Consider the following 21,008-nt stretch of genomic DNA (forward strand, 5'->3'; position numbering starts at 1 on the left):
TTCTAACTGAGTTACAAGAGCTCTTTGTATATTCTAGAAACAAGTCCTTTGTTAGGTATTTAATTTGGAAATACATTTTCCCAGTCTGTTGCTTCCCTTTTCATTTTTCTTAATGGTGTCTTTTAAACAGCAAAAGCTTGTAATTTTGATGAGTTCCAATTTATCAGTTCTTACTTTTATGGTTCAAAATGTTAGTGACTTATTTATGTATTTATTGACAAGATCACAAAAATGTGTTCCTGTTTTCTTCTACAAGTTTTATAGTTTTAGCTCTTAAATTTAGGCCTACAATCCATTTTGAGCTAGTTTTTCTGTATTGTATGAGGTAAGGGTCAAGGTTCATGTTTTTCCATATCACTATCCAATTGTTCCAGCACCATTTATTGAAAAGATTATCTTTTCCCACTGAATTGCCTGGACACATCAACTGGCCATATTTGTGTGCATCTTTCTCTGGAGTCTATTCTGTTTCACTGGTTTAGTCTACCTTTACCCCAATGCCACTGTATTTTTCCTAGCAGGCAAGTAGCTCACCTGGATTTAATCTGTAGAGTTGCTTCCCTTGCAATGTGCAGCAACTGATATCTCTCTGTAATTCTTTATTACTATTATTTTTTTTTTGCAGTACGCGGGCCTCTCACTGCTGTGGCCTCTCCCGTTGCGGAGCACAGGCTCCGGACGCACGGGCTCAGCGGCCATGGCTCACAGGCCCAGCCACTCCGCGGCATGTGGGATCTTCCTGGACCGGGGCACGAACCCGTGTCCCCTGCATTGGCAGGCGGACTCTCAACCACTGCACCACCAGGGAAGCCCCTCTTTGTAATTCTTGCAGCTACTTTTTCAGCCTGGTCCCCTGTAGGTTTTCTTGTGAATCTGGTGATTGGCCAAGAATTTGGCCATAGATTATACTCACATTCAGGGCCTGTTCTGACTGAGATTACTCCCTAATTTTTCAGTCTTAGAGTCTGTCCTCTGATACCTCAAGTAAATAAGACATCAGATTTCTGCCACCTGAGTTACACATGGTTGGGTAATGAATTCAGTTAAAAAAAAGCAGCAAACTCACAGAGCTCACCTGGTTTAGGTTCTGTCTTTCAAAGACAGGACTCTGCCTCTCTGATCTCTGTATGCTTTTTCACCAGGCCCTCTGGAATTTCTCCATGTAGGTGTAGTTTAGAGTTTCAGCCAGGGGATTTTAGTGGGGTTTATAGTCAGGTTATGGGTTTCACCTTCTTCTGTGTTGTTGTTTTTCTTTTTAACTTTCAAGAGCTCCTCCCCTTATGTTTCCAGGTAATTTTTCTACCCTGAACTCTGTTCTTTGCCACCATAAGAAAGTAAAACTGAGGTTTTCCACTGCCACTTTCCTCTGTTATGGGGGTTGATGAATGCCCTCAGGCAAAAATTTTAAAAAGCTGCAAACTCACAATTCTTATCATTTCCAGTTACTGATTTTCAAGAGTAAACTCTCCTCTAGCTTCTTATTATCTGTGGGAAGGTTCAAGAGAAATGCTTTACTCTCCACTATTACTGGAAATTCCCCCTGTGGGATGGATTTTAAAATATTAAGAATCTAATATTTATGAAGCTGAAATGTATCCTGGGCTTCAGGAAAAAAATCTAAGGTGAATCCCACGTTTCTACAAGGATATTAAAATCATTATTATGATTGGATTCCATATGTTCAAAAAGCTTTAGGAAACTGCATATATTAAGTAGAGATATGGAAGATATATTTTTAAAAGACCCAAATAAAGCTTCTGGAGATATTACAGTGTCTAAGGTGAAAAATACACTGTAAGAGATTTAATGGCAAAGTAGACAATGCAAAGAAAACTCAAAGACATATCAACAGAAACTATTCAAAACAAAACACACAGAGAAAAAAAAGACTGAAAAGAAATGAACAGAACATAGCAAATTATAGAACAAATTCAAGGGGCCAAAATGCTTCTAATTGAGTTCTCAAAGGAAGGAAGCACAGGGACTTCCCTGGTGGTGCAGTGGTTAAGAATCCACCTGCCAGTGAAGGGGACACGGGTTCAATCCCTGGTCCAAGAAGATCCCACATGCTGTGGAGCAACTAAGCCCATGCACCACAACTACTGAGCCTGCGCTCTAGAGCCCATGAGCCACAACTACCGAGCCCGCGTGCCACAACTACTGAAGTCCACGCACCTAGAGCCTGTGCTCCACAAGAAGAGAAGCCACCACGTCGAGAACCCCGCGCATTGCAACAAAGAGTAGCCTCCGCTCGCCGCAACTAGATGAAACCCACGCGCAACAACAAAGACCCAACGCAGCCAAAAATAAATTAATAAATAAATAAAAATTTTTTAAAAAGGAAGGAAGCACAGAAAAATATTTGAAGAAATAATTTCCACATATGATAAAAACTATAAACCCACATTTGAACCCAGATTTAAGAAGTTCAACAAGTTCCAAGTATAAGAAACATAAAGAAAATTACAAGTAGTAATATAATCAAATTTCTTAAAACAGTGATAAAGAGAAAATCTTAACAAGGAGCAAGAGAAAAAAGACACATTATACATAGAGGAACAAATGTAAAAATTACAACAGATTTCTCAATAAACGCAAGCAAGAAGAGATTGCTATAATATAATATCTTTACAGTACTGAAAGTAAAAAAAAAAAAACCCCAAAAAACAGAAAACAAAAAAAAAACCCACAAAAAAACAAAATCCCTGCCAACTTAGATTTACTTATATAGTGAAAATATTTTTCAAAGACTAAAGTGAAATACTGAATTTTCAGACATACAAAAGTTGAAAGAATTTATCGCCACAAACCTACACTACTTGAAATGATAAAGGAAGTCCTTCAAGACGTAGAAAAATGATACCAGGTGGAAACCTGAATCTATACAAAGCAATAAAGAGCACTGGTAATAGTAACTAACTAGGTGTATATTTTTCTTATTTTAAATCTCTTTAAAAGATAATTGACTGTTTAAAGCAAAAAAAGTAACAATACACTGTGGAGGCTATAACATATATAGAAGTAAAATGTATGACGACAATAGCACAAATGCCAGGAAGGGAGAATGGAAGCATACTGTTGTAGGGTTTTTATACTATACATGAGCTAGTAAAATATCAGTTGAAGTTAGTCCTTAATAAGCTAAAGATGCATGCTACAAACTTCACAGCAACCAGTAACCCGACATAAAGAATTATAACTATGTATTAATTTCTTTGTTGTTGCTGTAAAAAATTACCACACGTTAGCAGCTTAAACCACACAAATTTATCATCTTAGAGCTCTATAAGCGAGAAACCCAACAAATACAGATCTCACTGGGCTATACCAGGTGGTTGGCAGGGATGTGCTCCTTTTTGGAGGCTTTAGGACAGAATCCATTTCCTAGCCTTTTCCAGTTTCCAGAGGCCAGGCACTCCCCTTGGCTCAAGGTCCCTTTCCTCCATCTTCAAAGCAAGTAATGTTACATTTCTCTGTGTCCTCCACACATCTTCCTCTTCTACTTTTAGAAGAAGGACCCTTGTGACTAAAATGGGCCTACTCAGAAAATATGATAATCTCCCTATTTCAGAGTCAGCTGTTTGAAAACCTTAATTCTATCTGCAACCCTAATACCTCTTTGCCATGTAATGTGACATATTCAAAGGTTCCTGGGATTAGGAAAGTGACATCCTTGGGGTGAGGGGCAACGGGTCATTTTTTTGTTTTGTTAATTAATTAATTAATTAATTAGGCTGTGTTGGGTCTTCGTGTTGCTGCACACAGGCTTTCTCTAGTTGTGGCGAGCAGGGGCTACCCTTCATTTTGGTGCGCGGGCTTCTCATTGCGGTAGCTTCTCTTGTTACGGAGCATGGGCTCTAGGCGCATGGGCTTCAGTAGTTGTGGTGCGTGGGCTCAGTAGCTGTGGCTCGCGGGCTCTAGAGTACAGGCTCAGTAGTTGTGGTGCACGAGCTTAGTTGCTCCGTGGCATGTGGGATCTTCCCGAACCAGGGCTTGAACCCGTGTCCCCTGCATTGGCAGGCGGATTCTTAACCACTGAGCCACCAGGGAAGCCCAGGGGGTCATTTTTTAACTATCACAACTAATAAGTCAATAAAAAGAGGTAAAATGGAATGAAAAATAATTAATTCAAAGAAAAGCATAAAAATAGGGATAAATGAACAAAGAACACATGGGACAAACAGAAAACTAATACTAAGTAGGTAGATTTGAATCCCACCACATCAATAATCACATTAAATGGCTTAAACAATCCAAGTAATTGACAGAGATTGTCAGATTGGATAAAAAGCAACACCCAGCTCTACGAAGCCTATAAGAAAGCCACCTTAAATATAAAGACACAAATAGGTTAAAGGTAAAAGGATGGGAAAAGATATATCTTGCTAATACTAACCAAAGAAAGCCTGACTGGCTATATTAATATCAGACAAAACAGATTTCAGAGCAAATAATACTACCAGAGATAAAGAGGATAAATTTTATCATGATAAAGGGGTCAGTTCATCAAGAAGACACAACAATCCTAAACATTTATACATCAAATAATAGAACTTCAAAGTACATGAAGCAAAAGCTAATCTAACACTAAGGAGAAACATATATCTACAAACATAGTGTGATATTTCATCACCTCTCTAAATAACTGATAGAAATTAATAGAAAATAAGCATATAGAAGGTCTGAACCAATTTGATCTAATTGACATTTATATAACACTTGCCCAACAATAATAGGATACATATTCTTTTCAAGTGCACTTGGAACATTCACCAAGATAGACCATATTCTCAGCATTGGAACAGGTCTCAATAAATTTAAAAGGATTCAAGTCATACAATGTTCACTGGCTACAATGGCATTAAATTACCAATCAATAATACAACAACATCTGGAAAATCCCCCAAAACATTTGGAAACTACATAATATACTTCTAAATAATCCAAAAGTCAAAGAAGTAGTCAAAAGGGAAATTTAAAAGTATTTTGATCTGAATAAACTGTAAACACAATATCAAAATCTGTAGGATGTGGCTAAAACTATACTTAGAGGGAAATTTATAGCACTAAAATACCCATGTTAGAAAAGAAAGAAGTCTCAAATCAACAACCTCAGATTACACCTTAAGAAACTAGAAAAGAGCAAATGAAATCCAAATTAAACAGCAGAAATGAAACAAAAAAAATTAGACAGAAATCAATAATATAGAAAATAGAAAAGCAATAGAGAAAAAGAAATGAAACCAAAGATTGTCTTTGAAAAAACCTAGCCAGTCTGAGCAGAAGGAGGGAGAGAATCCATTTCTTAGCCTTTTCCAGTTTCTACAGGCCACGTACTCTTCTTGGCTAATGGTCCCCTTCCTCCATCTTCCAAGCAGGCAACGTTACATCTCTCTGTGTCCTTCCATAGTTACATCTTCCTAAGATACAATAAGTAATTGTTTTGCTATACACTAGCAACAAACAGAAACTGAATTTTTAAAAATATCAATTATAATAGTATCAAAAATGAAATACTTAGGGATAATTCTGACAAAAGATGCGTAAAATCTGTACCCTGAAACACATCGCTGAGGGAAGTTAAAGATGACTTAAACAAATGGAAAGATATACTGTGTTCATGGAACAGTAGACAGACTCACTATAATTATAAGGCTATGAATTCTCCCTAGATTGATCTACAGCCTTAACATAACCCCAATCAAAATCCCAGAAAGCTTTTTAAAAAGAAATTGACAAGATGATTCTAAAATGTATACGGAAATATAAAGGACTTAGAAGAGCCAAAACAATTTTGATAACAAAGAACAAAACTGTAAGATTTATATTATCTGATTTAAAGACTTATTACAAAGCTATAGTTAACAAGACAGTGTGGTATTGATGTCAATATAGACAAATAAATCAGTGGAACCAAATAGTGTCCAGAAATAGATTCATAAACATATGGTTAACTGATTTTCAATAAAAGTGACAAGCAATTCACTTGTTCGAAAATGGATGGTAAAAATACGGCGCTAGCACAATTTGAAACTCATATGCCAAAAAACAAAACAAAACCCTCCCATCCACAGCTCTCTCTGTGCACAAAAAAAATTCTAGACCTAAATTTAAAACCTAAAACTATAAAACCTTTAGAAAACTTAGGAGAACTCTTTCTTAGATACAATATCAAAAGCATGATCCATAAAAAGAAAATGATACACTGGACATCATCAAAATTAATATCTGCTCCTCAAAAGACACTGCTTACAAAATGTCCATTGACAGATGAATGCATAAAGAAGATGTATACAATGGAACTACTCAGCCATAAAAAGAACAAAATCATGCCATTTGTAGCGACATGGATACAACTAGAGATTATCATACTTAAGTGAAGCAAGTCAGAAAGAGAAAGACAAACACCAAATGATATCACTTATATGTGGAACCTAAAATATGGCAAAAATGAACCTATCTATAAAACAGAAACAGACTCACAGACATAGAGATCAGACCTGTGGTTACCAAGGGGAAGGCAAAGAGGGAGAGGGATGAACTGGGAGTCTGAGGTTGGCAGATGCAAAGTATTACATTTAGAATGGATAAATAAGGTTCTACTGTATAGCCCAGGGAGCTATATCCAGTCTCCTGGGATAAACCATAATGGAAAAGAATATTAAAAAAAGAATGTATCTATCTATCTATCTATCTATCTATCTATATCTATACATAGATAGATAGACAGATATGTATAACTGAGTCACTTTGCTGTATAGCAGAGATTGGCACAACATTGTAAATCAACTATATTTCAATTTAAAAATCAATTTAAAAAAAGACACTGCTTACAGAATGAAAGGCAAGTCACAGACTGAGAATATTTGTAAATCCTTTATCTGATAAATGACTTACATGCAAAATATATATGTGTGTGTGTGTATATATATATATATATATATATATATATATATATATATATATATGAAAACAGCCCAATTTTTTTAATGGGGGAAAATATGAACACTTTACCAAAAACATATGGATGGCAAATAAGCACATGAAAAGATGTTCAACATCATTATTTGGGGAAATGCAAATCAAAACCATAATGAGAATATGGGGATACATGTATACATATAGCTGATTCACTTTGTTATACAGCAGGAACTAACACAAAACTGTAAAGCAATTATATTCCAATAAAGATGTTAAAACATAAATAAATAAAATAAAATAAAATGGCACTATAAGAGATACCACAAGGGAATAATGAAAGAAGCATTAAAAGTACTAAAAAGCAAAGCTTAAAAAAAAAAAGGTACTATTACACACCTATTACAATATCTAAAATGAGAAAGACTCACCATACCAAGTGATGGTGAGAATGCAGAGCAACTGGAACTTTCATACATTACTAATGGGAATGTAAAATGGTACAACTATTTGGGAAACAGTTTGGCAATTTCTTAAAATATTAAATATAGACCTATAATATGACCCAGCTATTCCACTCCCAGGTATCTGACCAAGAGAGATTTAAACATATATACATACAAAGACCACACAAATGTTCACAGCAACTTAAAAAATCTGGAAACAACCCAAATGTCCATCAACAGGTGAATGGATAAACAAACTATGACATGTCCACACAATGGAACACTATTCAGTAATTAAAAGAACCAACTACTGACACATACTACAACAAGGATGAACATCAAGACATTATGCTAAGTGAAAGAAGCCAGACACAAAAGACTGCATGTTGCATGGTTCCATTCACATGAAAAGTCCAGAAAAGGCAAAATTTACAGAGACAGCAGATTAGGGGATACCTGGGGTTGGGAGTGGGAGTAGGAATGGCACAAGGGAAGTTTTGGGCAAATAAGCACCAGGGAAGTTTTGGGGGTTATGGAAGTTTTAACTAACGGGTTGTGGTTATGATATACAACTCTATACATTTACTAAAGTCACTGAATTGTACACTTAAAAGGAATGGGTTTTGTGGTATGTAAAGTATACCTCAATAAAATTGTTAAAAAGAAGAGTACATAGGGCTTCCCTGGTGGCGCAGTGGCTAAGAATCCGCCTGCCAATGCAGGGGACACGGGTTCGAGCCCTGGTCTGGGAAGATCCCATATGCCGCAGAGCAACTAAGCCCATGCGCCACAACTATTGAGACTGCGCTCTAGAGCCTGCGAGCCACAACTACTGAGCCCGTGTGCCACAACTACTGAGCCCGTGTGCCACAACTACTGAAGCCCGCACACCTAGAGCCCATGCTTCACAACAAGAGAAGCCACGGCAATGAGAAGCCCGCGCACCACAACAAAGAGTAGCCCGCGCTCGCTGCAACTAGAGAAAGCCTGCACGCAGCAATGAAGACCCAAAGCAGCCAAAAATAAATAAATAAAATAAATTTCTAAAAAAAAAAGAGCACATAATGTAAATATGATTCTGTTTACTTAAAAACCCTAGAAAATCTATAATAACCTAAAGCAGATCAGTGGTTGCCTAGGAATAAGGGAGGGAATGGGAAAGACATTACAAAGGGACAGGAGAAAATTTGGGGGGTAATGATATGTTCATTATCTTTTTTGTGGTGATGGTTTTATGGGTATATACATATGTCAAAAATAATCAAATTGTACAATTTAACATATACAGTTTAGGGAATTCCCTAGTGGTCCAGTGGTTAGGACTCTGCGCTTCCACTGCAGGAGGCACAGGTTTGATCCCTGGTCAGGGAACTAAGATCCCACAAGCTGCACAGTGTGGCCAATAAATAAACAAATAAACCATTAAAAAAATGTACAGTTTATGATACGTCAATTATACTTCAATAAAGCTGCTTTAAAAAGTATGGTATCCACAGAAGAGCAAACATTCTATTCAGTGTAGCTGGAGTGGAAAGTAGAAAGGAGTAAAAAAAGAGCGATTCATGCAGCCAAAAATGTATTGTTAATGGCTGCACTATGTCACTTTCCCCTTATTAGATAGACTGCTTCCACTTTTTAAATAAATAAATACCAGCTCACCATTGTGAGTGAAGCTCCTTCTTTATTAAGGAATTACTGCTTTAGAATAAATTTCCAGAAGTAGAAGCATAGGAATATTTTTAAGTAAGGCAGGCAGATTTTTATTTTTAAAGAAACAGTTTGTTTATTATTATTATTTAGTTATTTTTAAAGAAATAGGAAAAGGAGATATGGAGCAAATTATTTTACTTTAGAAACTATGAAGTAATACTGAAAAATTTCAGAAATAGTATAGGGTCAGGGAGACTTGGGTGGAATTTCCTTGGGACAATTTTTTCTGGCACTTGACAGAAATCATAAAAACTAATCCAATTGTGAACAAACCATAAGTCATAAATCATGCCCCAGATGGATACACCTGTTTTTTCTTCAAGGAAGCTTTATTCAGAATGATGAAAGGTTTCTATTCACATTCTTTTTCTCCATCTCTTCATTCCTCTCTCCCTCCTTCTCCCTCTTCCTCCTCTCTCCTTCTTCCCCACCTCCACTCTGGGGCTACCCTCTCCAAATATGGCAAGCCAGCCCCAGTGATTAATACTGTAATTCAAAATGACAAAAAATATCCCCCATCATGAGCTATTCTGTTTTGAGTAGGAGCCTGGCAGGGCACACACAGGATGTTCATGCTTATCCAGGTAGTAGCCCTCCTTGGTAAGACACATGCTACACTAGTGCCTACTTAATATTAAAAAATGACTCACAAAAATTCAGCTTTCAACATATTTTTATTTGAGACACAATTGTATTAAAGTAAAACAAGGGACTTTCCTGGTGGTGCAGTGGTTAAGAATCCACCTGCCAATGCAGGGAACATGGGTTTGATCCCAGGTCCAGGAAGATCCCACATGCCGTGGAGCAACTAAGCCCATGCGCCACAACTACTGAGTCTGCGCTCTAGAGCCTGCAAGTCACAACTACTGAAGCCCTCATGTCCTAGAGCCTGAGCACCACAACTACTGAGCCCACGCGCTGCAACTACTGAAGCCCGTGTGACTCTAGGGCCCGTGTGCCACAACTACTGAGCCTGCGTGCTGCAACTACGGAAGCCCACGCACCTAGAGTCCGTGCTCTGCAACAGGAGAAGCCACCGCAATGAGAAACCCGCGCACTGCGACAAAGAGTAGCCCCCACTCGCTGCAACTAGAGAAAGCCTGCATATGTAGCAATGAAGCCTCAATGCAGCCAAAAACAAAACAAAACTATTATTGTCACTAACAAAAATCCTACTAGAGGAAAGACAGTATCTTTCTGCAGTAGCAAAGCCAGTGGAGCTGAATGATACATCCCAACCCAATTCTCCGTAACATCCCAACCCATATTCTCAGAATATGGCAGGGTTTATCTTTGTAATAGTTAGTTACAAAGTTATGTCTTCTCAGAATCTCCTTGAGAAACTAAGACCGCCCATGAAAGGAGAAAGGGGGAAGGATGACAGGAGTGTTAACTAAGATATGGCTGGTTTTGAGACTGTTTTTCCTGTGGCTCAAATTCTGCCAATTAGCAAGGAGCTGTTAATGGATCCACAACAAAACCCTCTTCACTTCATAACTTAACTTATAAAGTAGTCAACAAACACATTTTCAAATTCATTTCACACAGTAAAAAAAACAGATAATCACATCAACAAAAGACAAAAACCACAAGATCATCTCAATAGATGCAGAAAAAGCATTTGATAAAATTCAACATCCATTCATGATAAAAACTCCTACCAAAGTGGATATAAAGGGAACATATCTCAACATAATAAAAGCCACTTATGACAAAGCCACAGCCAACATAATACTAAACAGTAAAAAGCTGAAAGCCTTCCCACTAAATTCTGGAACAAGACAAGGATGCCCACTCTCATCACTCTATTCAAATAGTACTGGAAGTCCTAGCCACAACAATCAGACAAGAAAAAGAAATAACACATATTCAAATTGGTAGGGAAGAGGTAAAATTGTTATTATATGCAGGTGACATGATACTCTATATAGAAAACCCTAAAGACTCCACACAAAGACTATTAGAACTGATAAATGAATTCAGCAAGGTAGCAGGATACAAGATTAATATACAGAAACCTGTTGCATTTCTTTACACTAACAATGATATTATCAGAAAGACAAAGTTTAAAAAATCCCATTTAAAATCACATCATGTGAAGACCAGATACTATAAAACTCTTAGAGGAAAACGTAGGCAGAACACTCTCTGACATAAATTGCAGCAAGATCTTTTTTGATCCACCTCCTAGAGTAATGAAAATAAAAATAAAAATAAACAAATGGGACCTAATGAAACTTAAAAGCTTGTGCATAGCAAAGGAAACCATAAACAAAGCGAAAAGACAACCCACAGAATGGGAGAAAATATTTGCAAATGAAGTAAACAACAAGGGACTAATCTCCAAAATATACAAACAGCTCATGCAGCTCAATATCAAAAAAACCAAACAACCCAATCAAAAAATGGGCAGAAGACCTAAATAGACCCTTCTCCAAAGAAGACAAACAGATGGCCAACAGGCATATGAAAAGATGCTCCACATAGCTAATTAGAGAAATGCAAATCAAAACTACAATGAGGTATCACCTCACACCAGTCAGAATGGCCATCATCAAAAATTCTAAAATAGGGCTTCCCTGGTGGTGCAGTGGTTGAGAATCTGCCTGTTAATGCAGGGGACATGGGTTCGAACCCTGGTCTGGGAAAATCCCACATGCCACGGAGCAACTAGGCCCGTGAGCCACAACTACTGAGCCTGCGCGTCTGGAGCACGTGCTCCGCAACAAGAGAGGCCGCCATAGTGAGAGGCCCGCGCACTGCAATGAAGAGTGGCCCCCACTTGCCACAACTGGAGAAAGCCCTCGCACAGAAACAAAAGACGCAACACAGCAAAAATAAATAAATTACTTAATAAACTCCTACCCCCAACATCTTCTAAAAAAAAAAATTCTAAAATAATAAATGCTGGTGAGGGTGTGGAGAAAAGGGAACCCTCTTACACTGTTGGGGGGGATGTAAATTGGTGCAGCCACTACAGAGAGCAGTATGGAGGTTCCTTAAAAAACTAAAAATAGAACTACCATATCATCCAACAATCCCACTCCTGGGCAGATATCTGGAGAAAACCATAATTCAAAAAGATACATGCACCCCAGTGTTCACTGCAGCACTATTTACAATAGCCAGAACATGGAAGCAACCTAAATGTCCACCGATAGATGAATGGATAAAGAAGATGTGGTACATACATACAATGGAATATTACTCAGCCATAAAAAAGAACAAAATAATGCCATTTGCAGCAACATGGATGGACCCAGAGACTGTCATACTGAGTGAAATAAGTCAGACACAGAAAGACAAATATCATATGATGTCTCTTATATGTGGAATCTAAAAAAAAGGGTACAAATGAACTTATTTACAATACAGAAGTAGAGTCACGGATATAGAAAACAAATTTATGGTTACCAGGGGATGGGGAGCGGGATAAACTGGGAGATTGGGATTGACATATATACAACATCTTATAATAAACTATAATGGAAAAGAATTTTTAAAAGAATGTAGATACATATATTTATACATATATATGTACAGATATATACATCTATACATAACCAATTCACTCTGCTGTACACCTGAAACTAACATGATAAATCAACTGTACTTCAATAAAAAAAAAAAACCCAGATAATCAGATAAAAGAGCCAGAAGATTTAGAAGATTAGAGGAGAAAGTGTGCAGGTATAGTGAGAAAAAAATAAGGAAAAAGTATTATGGTTCAGGCACTAATACTTCTGAAAAAGGAAAAGTACAGTAGCAGGGATTTTTGCATACCCACACACAAAAAGGAAACAGGCTGCCCAGTTTTTCTCTTGATGCAACAAGATCAGAATGGCGGGGGTTGAGGGGTGTTGAGGGAGCACTCAGTGAATATATGCACACAGTACAGGAAGGGCCTAGGTCAGCAAGGGGTGAGAAACCCACAAAACTTGTCCAGGTCAAGGGGCTGGAAGGGGGTCTGGGGCTGAAAAATTTCTGGTGTCTGCTGCTCAGATAACTGAGAATGAGAATCTGGAGAAAACTAGGTCCTGAGAGATTCCAAATTTGTCAGGAAGTAATAGCCAGAAGAATAAATGAACCCTTGGCAAAAATTTCACAAGCCTAAAGGATTAAAGGGAAGATTTTAAAACAAAAACCAAAAGAAAGCAACCGAGCAAAAAACCTTAAAAAACAAACCAAACCAAAACAAAACAAAAATATGGATGAAGGCAAACAGAACTGCTTGGGTTTCTGTCCTTGGTTATGCAAGGCTCTTCTCTGTTGCTGCCCACACCCCACGCCTCTACCTTGGGATAAGAGCTAAGTAAGTTCCAACCTTCTGTAAAGTAAGCCTAAGAGTTTTCCTTGGGGATAAAAGGCAGCAAAGAGGAGTCCAAGAGCTTGGCTCACTTAGCCTTCTCAGTCAGCTGTTCTACAGAAAGCCACCGGCTTGCAGGGGTTGAAATGCTGTAATATTGACTAGAAGCGGGGAAATGGTGCCGGTAGAGAAAGGAGCACCTCAGTCTTTCTAAAGTCAAACCTTACGTGTGGGGATACCTAATTGGACCTTCATTCCCTGGGCTCAGAGAGAACACTCCTCCTTTCACAAAGCAGGACTGGCAGCAATTAATTGCCAGTGGCTCAACTCCTCGTACTGTAAATGTGCCAGTACCCAATTAACAAGCCTTCATGCTCCTCCCGCCAACAATTCAGAGGTTCGTGATACAGAAAGGATGAAGTACTTAAACCAAGCAGTACAAGCTTCTCCTTCTCTAAGGTGAGAAAGGGGAATAAATTGATGACATTCCTTTCCACTTCTGGAATTGCTGAAGGTCCACATTACCTACTCTTGAATGCAATATATATATGTTTTCAAAAGAATGAAAAATGCTACTGACGACCCCATGCGTTTGCAACTCTGCAGGCATTTCAGGCAAGACAAGAGTAATATATGATACAATTTCTTCCTCCTGTGGATGCAGACTTGCTTGACCTACCTTAGTGAAAACAGTACAAACTAAAATTTTAGTACAAACGATTGCTGCTAGTCAGTCATCCCTTATTAGAAGATCTGCAGTGCATACATTTCTCTTACTCTCCCTAATGTATTGAGCAGAAGTTTGAACTCCAAGTCCTCTCCTAAAAGAAATGCCTAGCAATTAACTATTCTGAATGTACAAGAAGTTCCTACCACCCTTCCAGAGCTATCCATGGCCTTCAGCATGAGAATCAAGCTCCTAAGCATGGCATATAAGGTCAAATGTAACTTGTCTGGATCTGAAGACTTCACTTTGCCCCATTTTTCAGCAATGCTTGCAGTTCCCAACATGTGATGCCAAATGCCTATGTGCGACACTGCACAAAGCCCACTCCCACTCCTAGGGCTTCAAAGTTCAAGTTCAATATTCCTCCCACCATGTCCACCCACTCTCCATGTTAGACCATAAAGCCTGAGATCCTGTTCACTAGCAGCAATTTATTGCCACTGCCTATGACTGGTGAACAACAAGAAAAAGAATTCCCCAGCCAACACAACTTCAGGATCCTCCCTCCAGCATATACCTGAATTTCCTAAGGCCTAAGTTTGAGTTTTTATCATCTTCCAGAAGACCGTCAGGCCTAAATCTACAATAGTTCTAATTTTACTGGTCCAATTTTATTGATCATATTATCCTGTGGTGTGCTAGAGCCAGGTCATATGCCGACTGTGTTCATCTCTGCCAACTCTGTGTTCATCTCTGCCAACTCTGTGTTCAGTGACTTCATGTTGGTAGCTTGAAATTGGTCACGGTGGTAGTATTTATACCATGAAAACTGGCAAAGACTACAACTCAGGGCTTGACTTTGTTTTCTGGGGGAAAACCCAGTTGTGAACCATTTACCACACCACACTGTTATCCCTACAATGATCTATACTTCCTCTCCTTTAAAACTCAACATCTTTTTCTTCCAAATATTCAATTCAAATGATCAGAAAGTCACCTGTACACACAATCATTTCATGTTTTGTTCCCTATACCTCCTGCAGGAGAGGCTACATAAATTTTTAGGATCTGGTGCAAAATGAAAATGTGGGCTTCCATGTTCAAAAATTAAGAATTTCAAGATAACGAGAGCAGAGCATTAAACCAAGAACAAGGCCTTTCTAAGTGTGGGGACTGCACAGGTCACATGCCCATAAAGTGATCCCTGACCTCCTACTCTTATTTATTTATTTTTTTTGGCCATACCACATGGCACGTGGGATCTTAGTTCCCCGAGCAGGGATCGAACCCAAGCCCCATGCATTGGAAGCTCAGAGTCTTAACCACTGGACCACTGGGGAAGTCCCTGACCTCCTTTTTTTTCCTTTTTTTTTTCAAACATTCACAGAATTTTTTTAAATTAATTAATTTATTTTTTATATTTATTTTTGGCTGTGTTGGGTCTTCGTTTCTGTGCGAGGGCTTTCTCCAGTTGTGGCGAGCGGGGGCCACTCTTCATCGCGGTGCACGGGCCTCTCACTGTCGCGGCCTCTCCCGTTGCGGAGCACAGGCTCCAGACACGCAGGCTCAGTAGTTGTGGCTCGTGGGCCTAGCCACTCCGTGGCATGTGGGATCTTCCCGGACTGGGGCTCGAACCCGTGTCCCCTGCATTGGCAGGTGGGATTCTTAACCACTGCGCCACCAGGGAAGCCCTGACCTCCTATTCTTAAGTGTAAGCCTGCCCTCCCCTGAGGATACGGTTTCCCATCTATCTCTGCAATATGATGGCTACTTATTCTCCCACACTTTAGGATTAAAGGTAGGTTGCTATTTTATTTGCTCCCCTTCTCAATGCCTTTGCAAATCATTACTCTTCTATCTTCTCTGTAAAAACCTCTTCACCTTTGCTATCTTGCTGCACAATACTTCAACTCTCATCATAGCTGTCATCTCTCAACTTACTCATTACTCCTCCTACTTTACTGATGGCTTTGACATCCGGATCTCAAAATTCCTCTTCACTGCAAGTCTTGCCTCAAGAGTAAGCAGATTAAGAGGACAGACTCCGGATAGAATCAGACTGCTGGGTTCAAGTCTTGGTACTACCACATATATAGCTATGTTGCCATGTTCCTAAACCTTTCTTTTCCCGAGTTTCCTCATTTATAAAATAAAGATGGTAACAGTAATTCACAGGATTTGTTGCATAGATTAAAAGGGTTGATTCGGGTACAGGGTTCGAAATTGTACCTGACATAGTACTAAGTACATAGTACTTACTAATAGTAGTAAGTACTCAGTAAACATTAGCTACTATTGCTGTCATCATTATCATCATCCTTATTAAAGTCTATCTCAATGTCTACATGGATAACTCATTCAACATGTTCTATGAGCTCCCTGTCACTAATGAATTTCTTCTCTGCTCTACCCCAGCAACTCTCTTCCATAGCTTCACCCTAGATCCTCTAATCACCATATCTTCTCCACCTCCAGAATATTAAATTCAAATATCTCACTCTCTGACGACTACCTTCGGTCCTTCCAGCACATTTACCTGCTCCCCTATATCTGCTTCCCATCATCGAAACCTGTGAATGCCAGACTCCTCTACTGAATCTCTTTCAGCCCCTCCTATTTTTGTCTCTTTTCCTTTCTTCTTTTATCTCTCTTTCATCCATTCTCTTGACAACAACCTCAGTCTCAACGCCCCAATTTCCTTCTATACAAAATTGGCAAAGTTCTAATCTTGGATGAATCAAACTATCAGCCTTTTCTTGACAGGGTTGCTGAGAGCTACTGAGGAGAGTCATACAACTATAATTATAAATTCATGGTCTCCACCTTCAATGACACCCAGCAATCTTTCTATTTCCTTACCTAGTTTACAATCCTCTACCCCTCACAATAGCCATTTCAAGCCTTTACCACTCTCTCCAGACCTCTCATTTTCCTGCCTACTACCCACCTAACCCCACTCCACCTACCTCTGCTTCTACTTTCAATAAATGATCTATCCCACTTCAGAAGAGACAAGAATGAGATTAGAACTACCACAATGTCCTCCTATCAAACCTAAAAGTCCACCTTAGCCGCATCTATATCCACCCATTTCTTCCTTCCTATCACAATGAAGGAGATGTCTCTCCCTTGCTTAAGGCTAATCTTGTGCTCTGTGCTCTGGATTCTTTTTTGTTTTTTAATAAATTTATTTATTTATTTATTTTTGGCTGCATTGGGTCTTCATTGCTGTGCGCAGGCTTTTTGTGTGTGTGCGTGTGTCAGGCACTGCCTTTTTAAAAACTTTTTATTTTGCAAAGTTGCAAACATAGTACAGAGTTCCTAAATACTCTTCACCTTGTTTCTCCTAAGGTTAACATCTTACATATGTATTGAAGCCAGAAAATTAACATTCAGGTAGTACTGTTAACTAATCACCTTATTTGAATATTGCCTGTTCTCCACTGTCTTTTTTCTTGTCCATGACTCATCCAGCATCCAACACTGCATTTAGTTGTATCTCCTTTGTTCCCTCCAGTCTATGACAGTTCTGTCTTTTTCATGATCTTGACATATTTGAAGACTACTAGTTTTGTAGAAGGTCCTTCCATTTGGGTTTTTTTTTTTAACATCTTTATTGGAGTATAATTACTTTACAATGGTGTGTTAGTTTCTGTTTTATAACAAAGTAAATCAGCTATACATATACATATATCCCCATATCTCCTCCCTCTTGTGTCTCCCTCCCACCCTCCCTATCCCACCCCTCTAGGTGGTCACAAAGCACCGTGCTGATCTCCCCGTGCTATGTGGCTGCTTCCCACTGTCCATTTTACATTTGGTAGTTTATATAAGTCCATGCCACTCTCTCACTTCACCTCACCTTACCCGTCCCCCTCCCCGCATCCTCAAGTTCATTCTCTACGTCTGAGTCTTTATTTCTGTTGCGCGCGGGCTTTTTCTCTAGTTGCGGTGAGAGGGGGCTACTCTTCGTTTTGGTGCGGGGGCTTCTCCTTGTGGTGGCTTCTCTTGTTGCGGAGCATGGGCTCTAGGCACGCCAGCTTCAGTAGTTGTGGCTCGTGGGCTCTAGAGCACAGGCTCAGTAATTGTGGCACTCGGGATTAGCTACTCCGCGGCACGTGGGATCTCCCGGAACAGGGATCAAACCCGTGTGCCCTGCATTGGCAGGCGGATTCTCAACCACTGCGCCACCAGGGAAGCCCTGTGCTCTGGATTCTAACCTACCTGCCTTATAAGGCATGGTTCTCAAAGTGTGGTTCCCAGACTAGCAGCATCAGCACTCTAGGAACTTGTTACAAATGCAAATTCTCAGGCCCCACTCTAAACCTACTGAATCAGAAACTTTGGAGCTCGGGCCCAGCAATCTGTTTGGAACGAGGCCTCCAAGTGATTCTGACACTTGTTAAAGTTTGAGAACCTCAGCTCTGAGGGAGTATTTATCATTTATCCCCCTTTCCCGTATCTTCAACTGCCTTCTTTAGTGAGATGGTTCCCTTGCCTGAAGAGCCTCCTACTTGATTGCTCCATGTACATTCTTGCACTTCTCCAGTCTACTCACCACACAAAACATATCTGATCATTTCATTCCCTGCTTAAGATAAACTAATACTTTAAGAAGGCCTCAAGGCTCTGCACATCTCTGAAGCCTGTTCTTTCTCCACTAGCTCTCCTGCTCTGTCTGCCAAGCAAGACCAGTCTCTCCCAACTTCCTGATCTTCCAATTTTCTAGGGCACCTAACAAACTTTGAAATTGTTATTCCTTCTGCCTGAATTACTCTTTGCCTGTTTCTTTTCCGAATTCCTACTTCTACTTTAAGTCTCAGCTTAAGCTTTCCTTACTTAGGGTGGCCTAACTTTACCCCTCAGTCTCGATTAGGTCTCTGTTAGATGCTATTATAGCACTCCACTTACCCTCTCATAATGTGCATCAAGCTTATAATTATTTAATTATCATAAATGTCATGTCTATTTTCCTTGTCAGAGTGTAAGCTCCATTAGCGCAGGAATCATGATCTTATTTGCTTATTTGCTATAGTATTCCTAGTGCCTTGCTTTTAGTACAGGACCTTGCAGATAGTAAATGTGTAACCAAACCTTTGCGTACACTGGATCTTCCTCCAGAATGTTTTTTATTACCTTTAAACCCCTAGTGAGATCCTACACATGCTTCAAGAAACAAGTTAAGCATCTCAGTGAAGTCTTCCTTGTACATACACATCACCTGCCTGCTCAGGAGGATCACTTCTTCTTTTGTGCTCCTACTGTTCCTAAATCAACTAATGCAGTAATTATACACTATCATAAATACCCATCTTCATGCCTGAGTCTCCACTAGACTGTAAACTCCCTGAGGGCACAGATCATGTCTTGTTTACCTTTATATCTCTAGCGCTTAGAAAAGTACCTGACATTTATAATAAATGTCCATAAATGTTTATGGGCATGTTGAAGCTAACACTGTATCTCTAATATTGCACTGAAAGGTTTTTTTCTTAATATTAAATCTGGGTTCCAATTCTAACTTTGTTATTCATTAGCTGTATGATCAAATTGTTTAACCTCTTTGGGCCTCAGTTTCCTCACTAGTAAAACGGGGCTAATAATACCTACTTGGAAATATTGCTATGAAAACTAAACAAAATGACATAATATAATGATTAGCACACACAGGGCCTAGCATGTAGTAGCCTCCCTACTATGGCTTCAACTTGATAGAGACAACTAGGACAAAACAAATACAAAAATAAGTCACAGCAATCAAGGGAGAATGAGCACAGAGTGAGTCATTCCTCTTAATCATTCGCCCAGGAAGATCAACAATGAAGAAACATAATAAGCAGAATAAACTCTACCGGTGGTATCTCCCTTGGCATACAAAGCTTGCTAAGAATTCACCCGAGACCTCTTGGCTAATGGCCACATCCAGCTCCCCAGCCCGGCAGGTCAGGTCTTAATCTGCAATACCAGGCATGGTTACTTCAGAGTGGAATAGAAACTACCTCATTAGGAATGTGTTTACAGGAGGGAGATGGGGGAGGAGGAGGAGAACTTGACTGCAGCCACATCAATCAAGTGTTTTGCAATCTGGCAGAAAACACTGCAGAATTGTTGATGGAGACTAACACCCACACAACTGTGCTTACCTGTAGAACCAGCTTAGACTAGATAATGAGCAGCTTTCTGCTTTTACTGAAACAATGGTCAGACTTACACGGAAAAAACGTCTCTAAGGTCAAATTACCTTGAACATCCGGGCAGCAGCACCTACCAAGATGACACCAAGCAGCTTTACACATACACTCCTCAGCCTATGAGCACCGTGCACAGGCACCAGCTTCATAGCTCGTGTATTGCCAAACGTAAAAGCAGATTAAACCGTTTCTTTGCTCCTTGTTCATAATATGCTTACCTCTGCAGAGCTAGTGGTATTCAGATCACCTCGCTCATTCATGTTAGAAGGCTGTGTCGCTGTAGCTACTTCTTCACTGGGACTCTCTCTCTTCCGAAGCTTCCTGATGAAGCTCTGCTGGTCACTGGAAGATAAAGTAGGTCTGAGTGGAGTTCTGGGTGGGCTCTGCCTCCTCCAAGGTACCCTGCTCCAACCTGGCCCCAGAATATGTGGTACATCATCTTCAGGTAGAAAGTCCAAGTCATCTGCAATTTGGAATTTTTTTAAAAACACCAGCATAGAATTGGAAGAGTCTGTCCTAGAAGCCTGGCAGCTCTGGGGCCTGCTGCAGTCTGCCTGAATGCACATCCCTTCTAACCACCAAAAGGCATGACAGGCAGAGTCCTGGCAGCAGGCAGCCCAACATGTCTGGAGAGAGGGGGTTCCTTCAAGAAGCCGGAGGTGATTTTCTCCCCCAGATCTCAGGCCAACTCCAAATTGTGTCTTTGCCTGCTGGCACCTGCTCTCCTTGGCATCTAAAAACAAAGAATGAAAACATTTTAAAATAAAATA

The 21,008-nt window shown here is 39.6% G+C and overlaps 1 protein-coding gene across 4 annotated transcripts in view; it reads right to left on the minus strand.

Moving 5' to 3' along the window:
* Window positions 1–21,008, minus strand: part of KIAA0319L (KIAA0319 like) — a 108,608-nt gene that overhangs the window by 48,786 nt on the left and 38,814 nt on the right. For 3 of the 4 annotated variants that reach the window (XM_060089470.1, XM_060089469.1, XM_060089471.1), the window contains exon 3: window positions 20,457–20,971. In XM_060089470.1, the coding sequence (XP_059945453.1) occupies window positions 20,457–20,971 (515 nt within the window). The remainder of the gene's footprint in view (window positions 1–20,456; window positions 20,972–21,008) is intronic. The other variant, XM_060089473.1, reaches the window with a different exon arrangement.

Source organism: Mesoplodon densirostris, chromosome 2, assembly GCF_025265405.1.
Source record: "Mesoplodon densirostris isolate mMesDen1 chromosome 2, mMesDen1 primary haplotype, whole genome shotgun sequence".
Taxonomy (NCBI): Eukaryota; Metazoa; Chordata; class Mammalia; order Artiodactyla; family Ziphiidae; genus Mesoplodon; species Mesoplodon densirostris.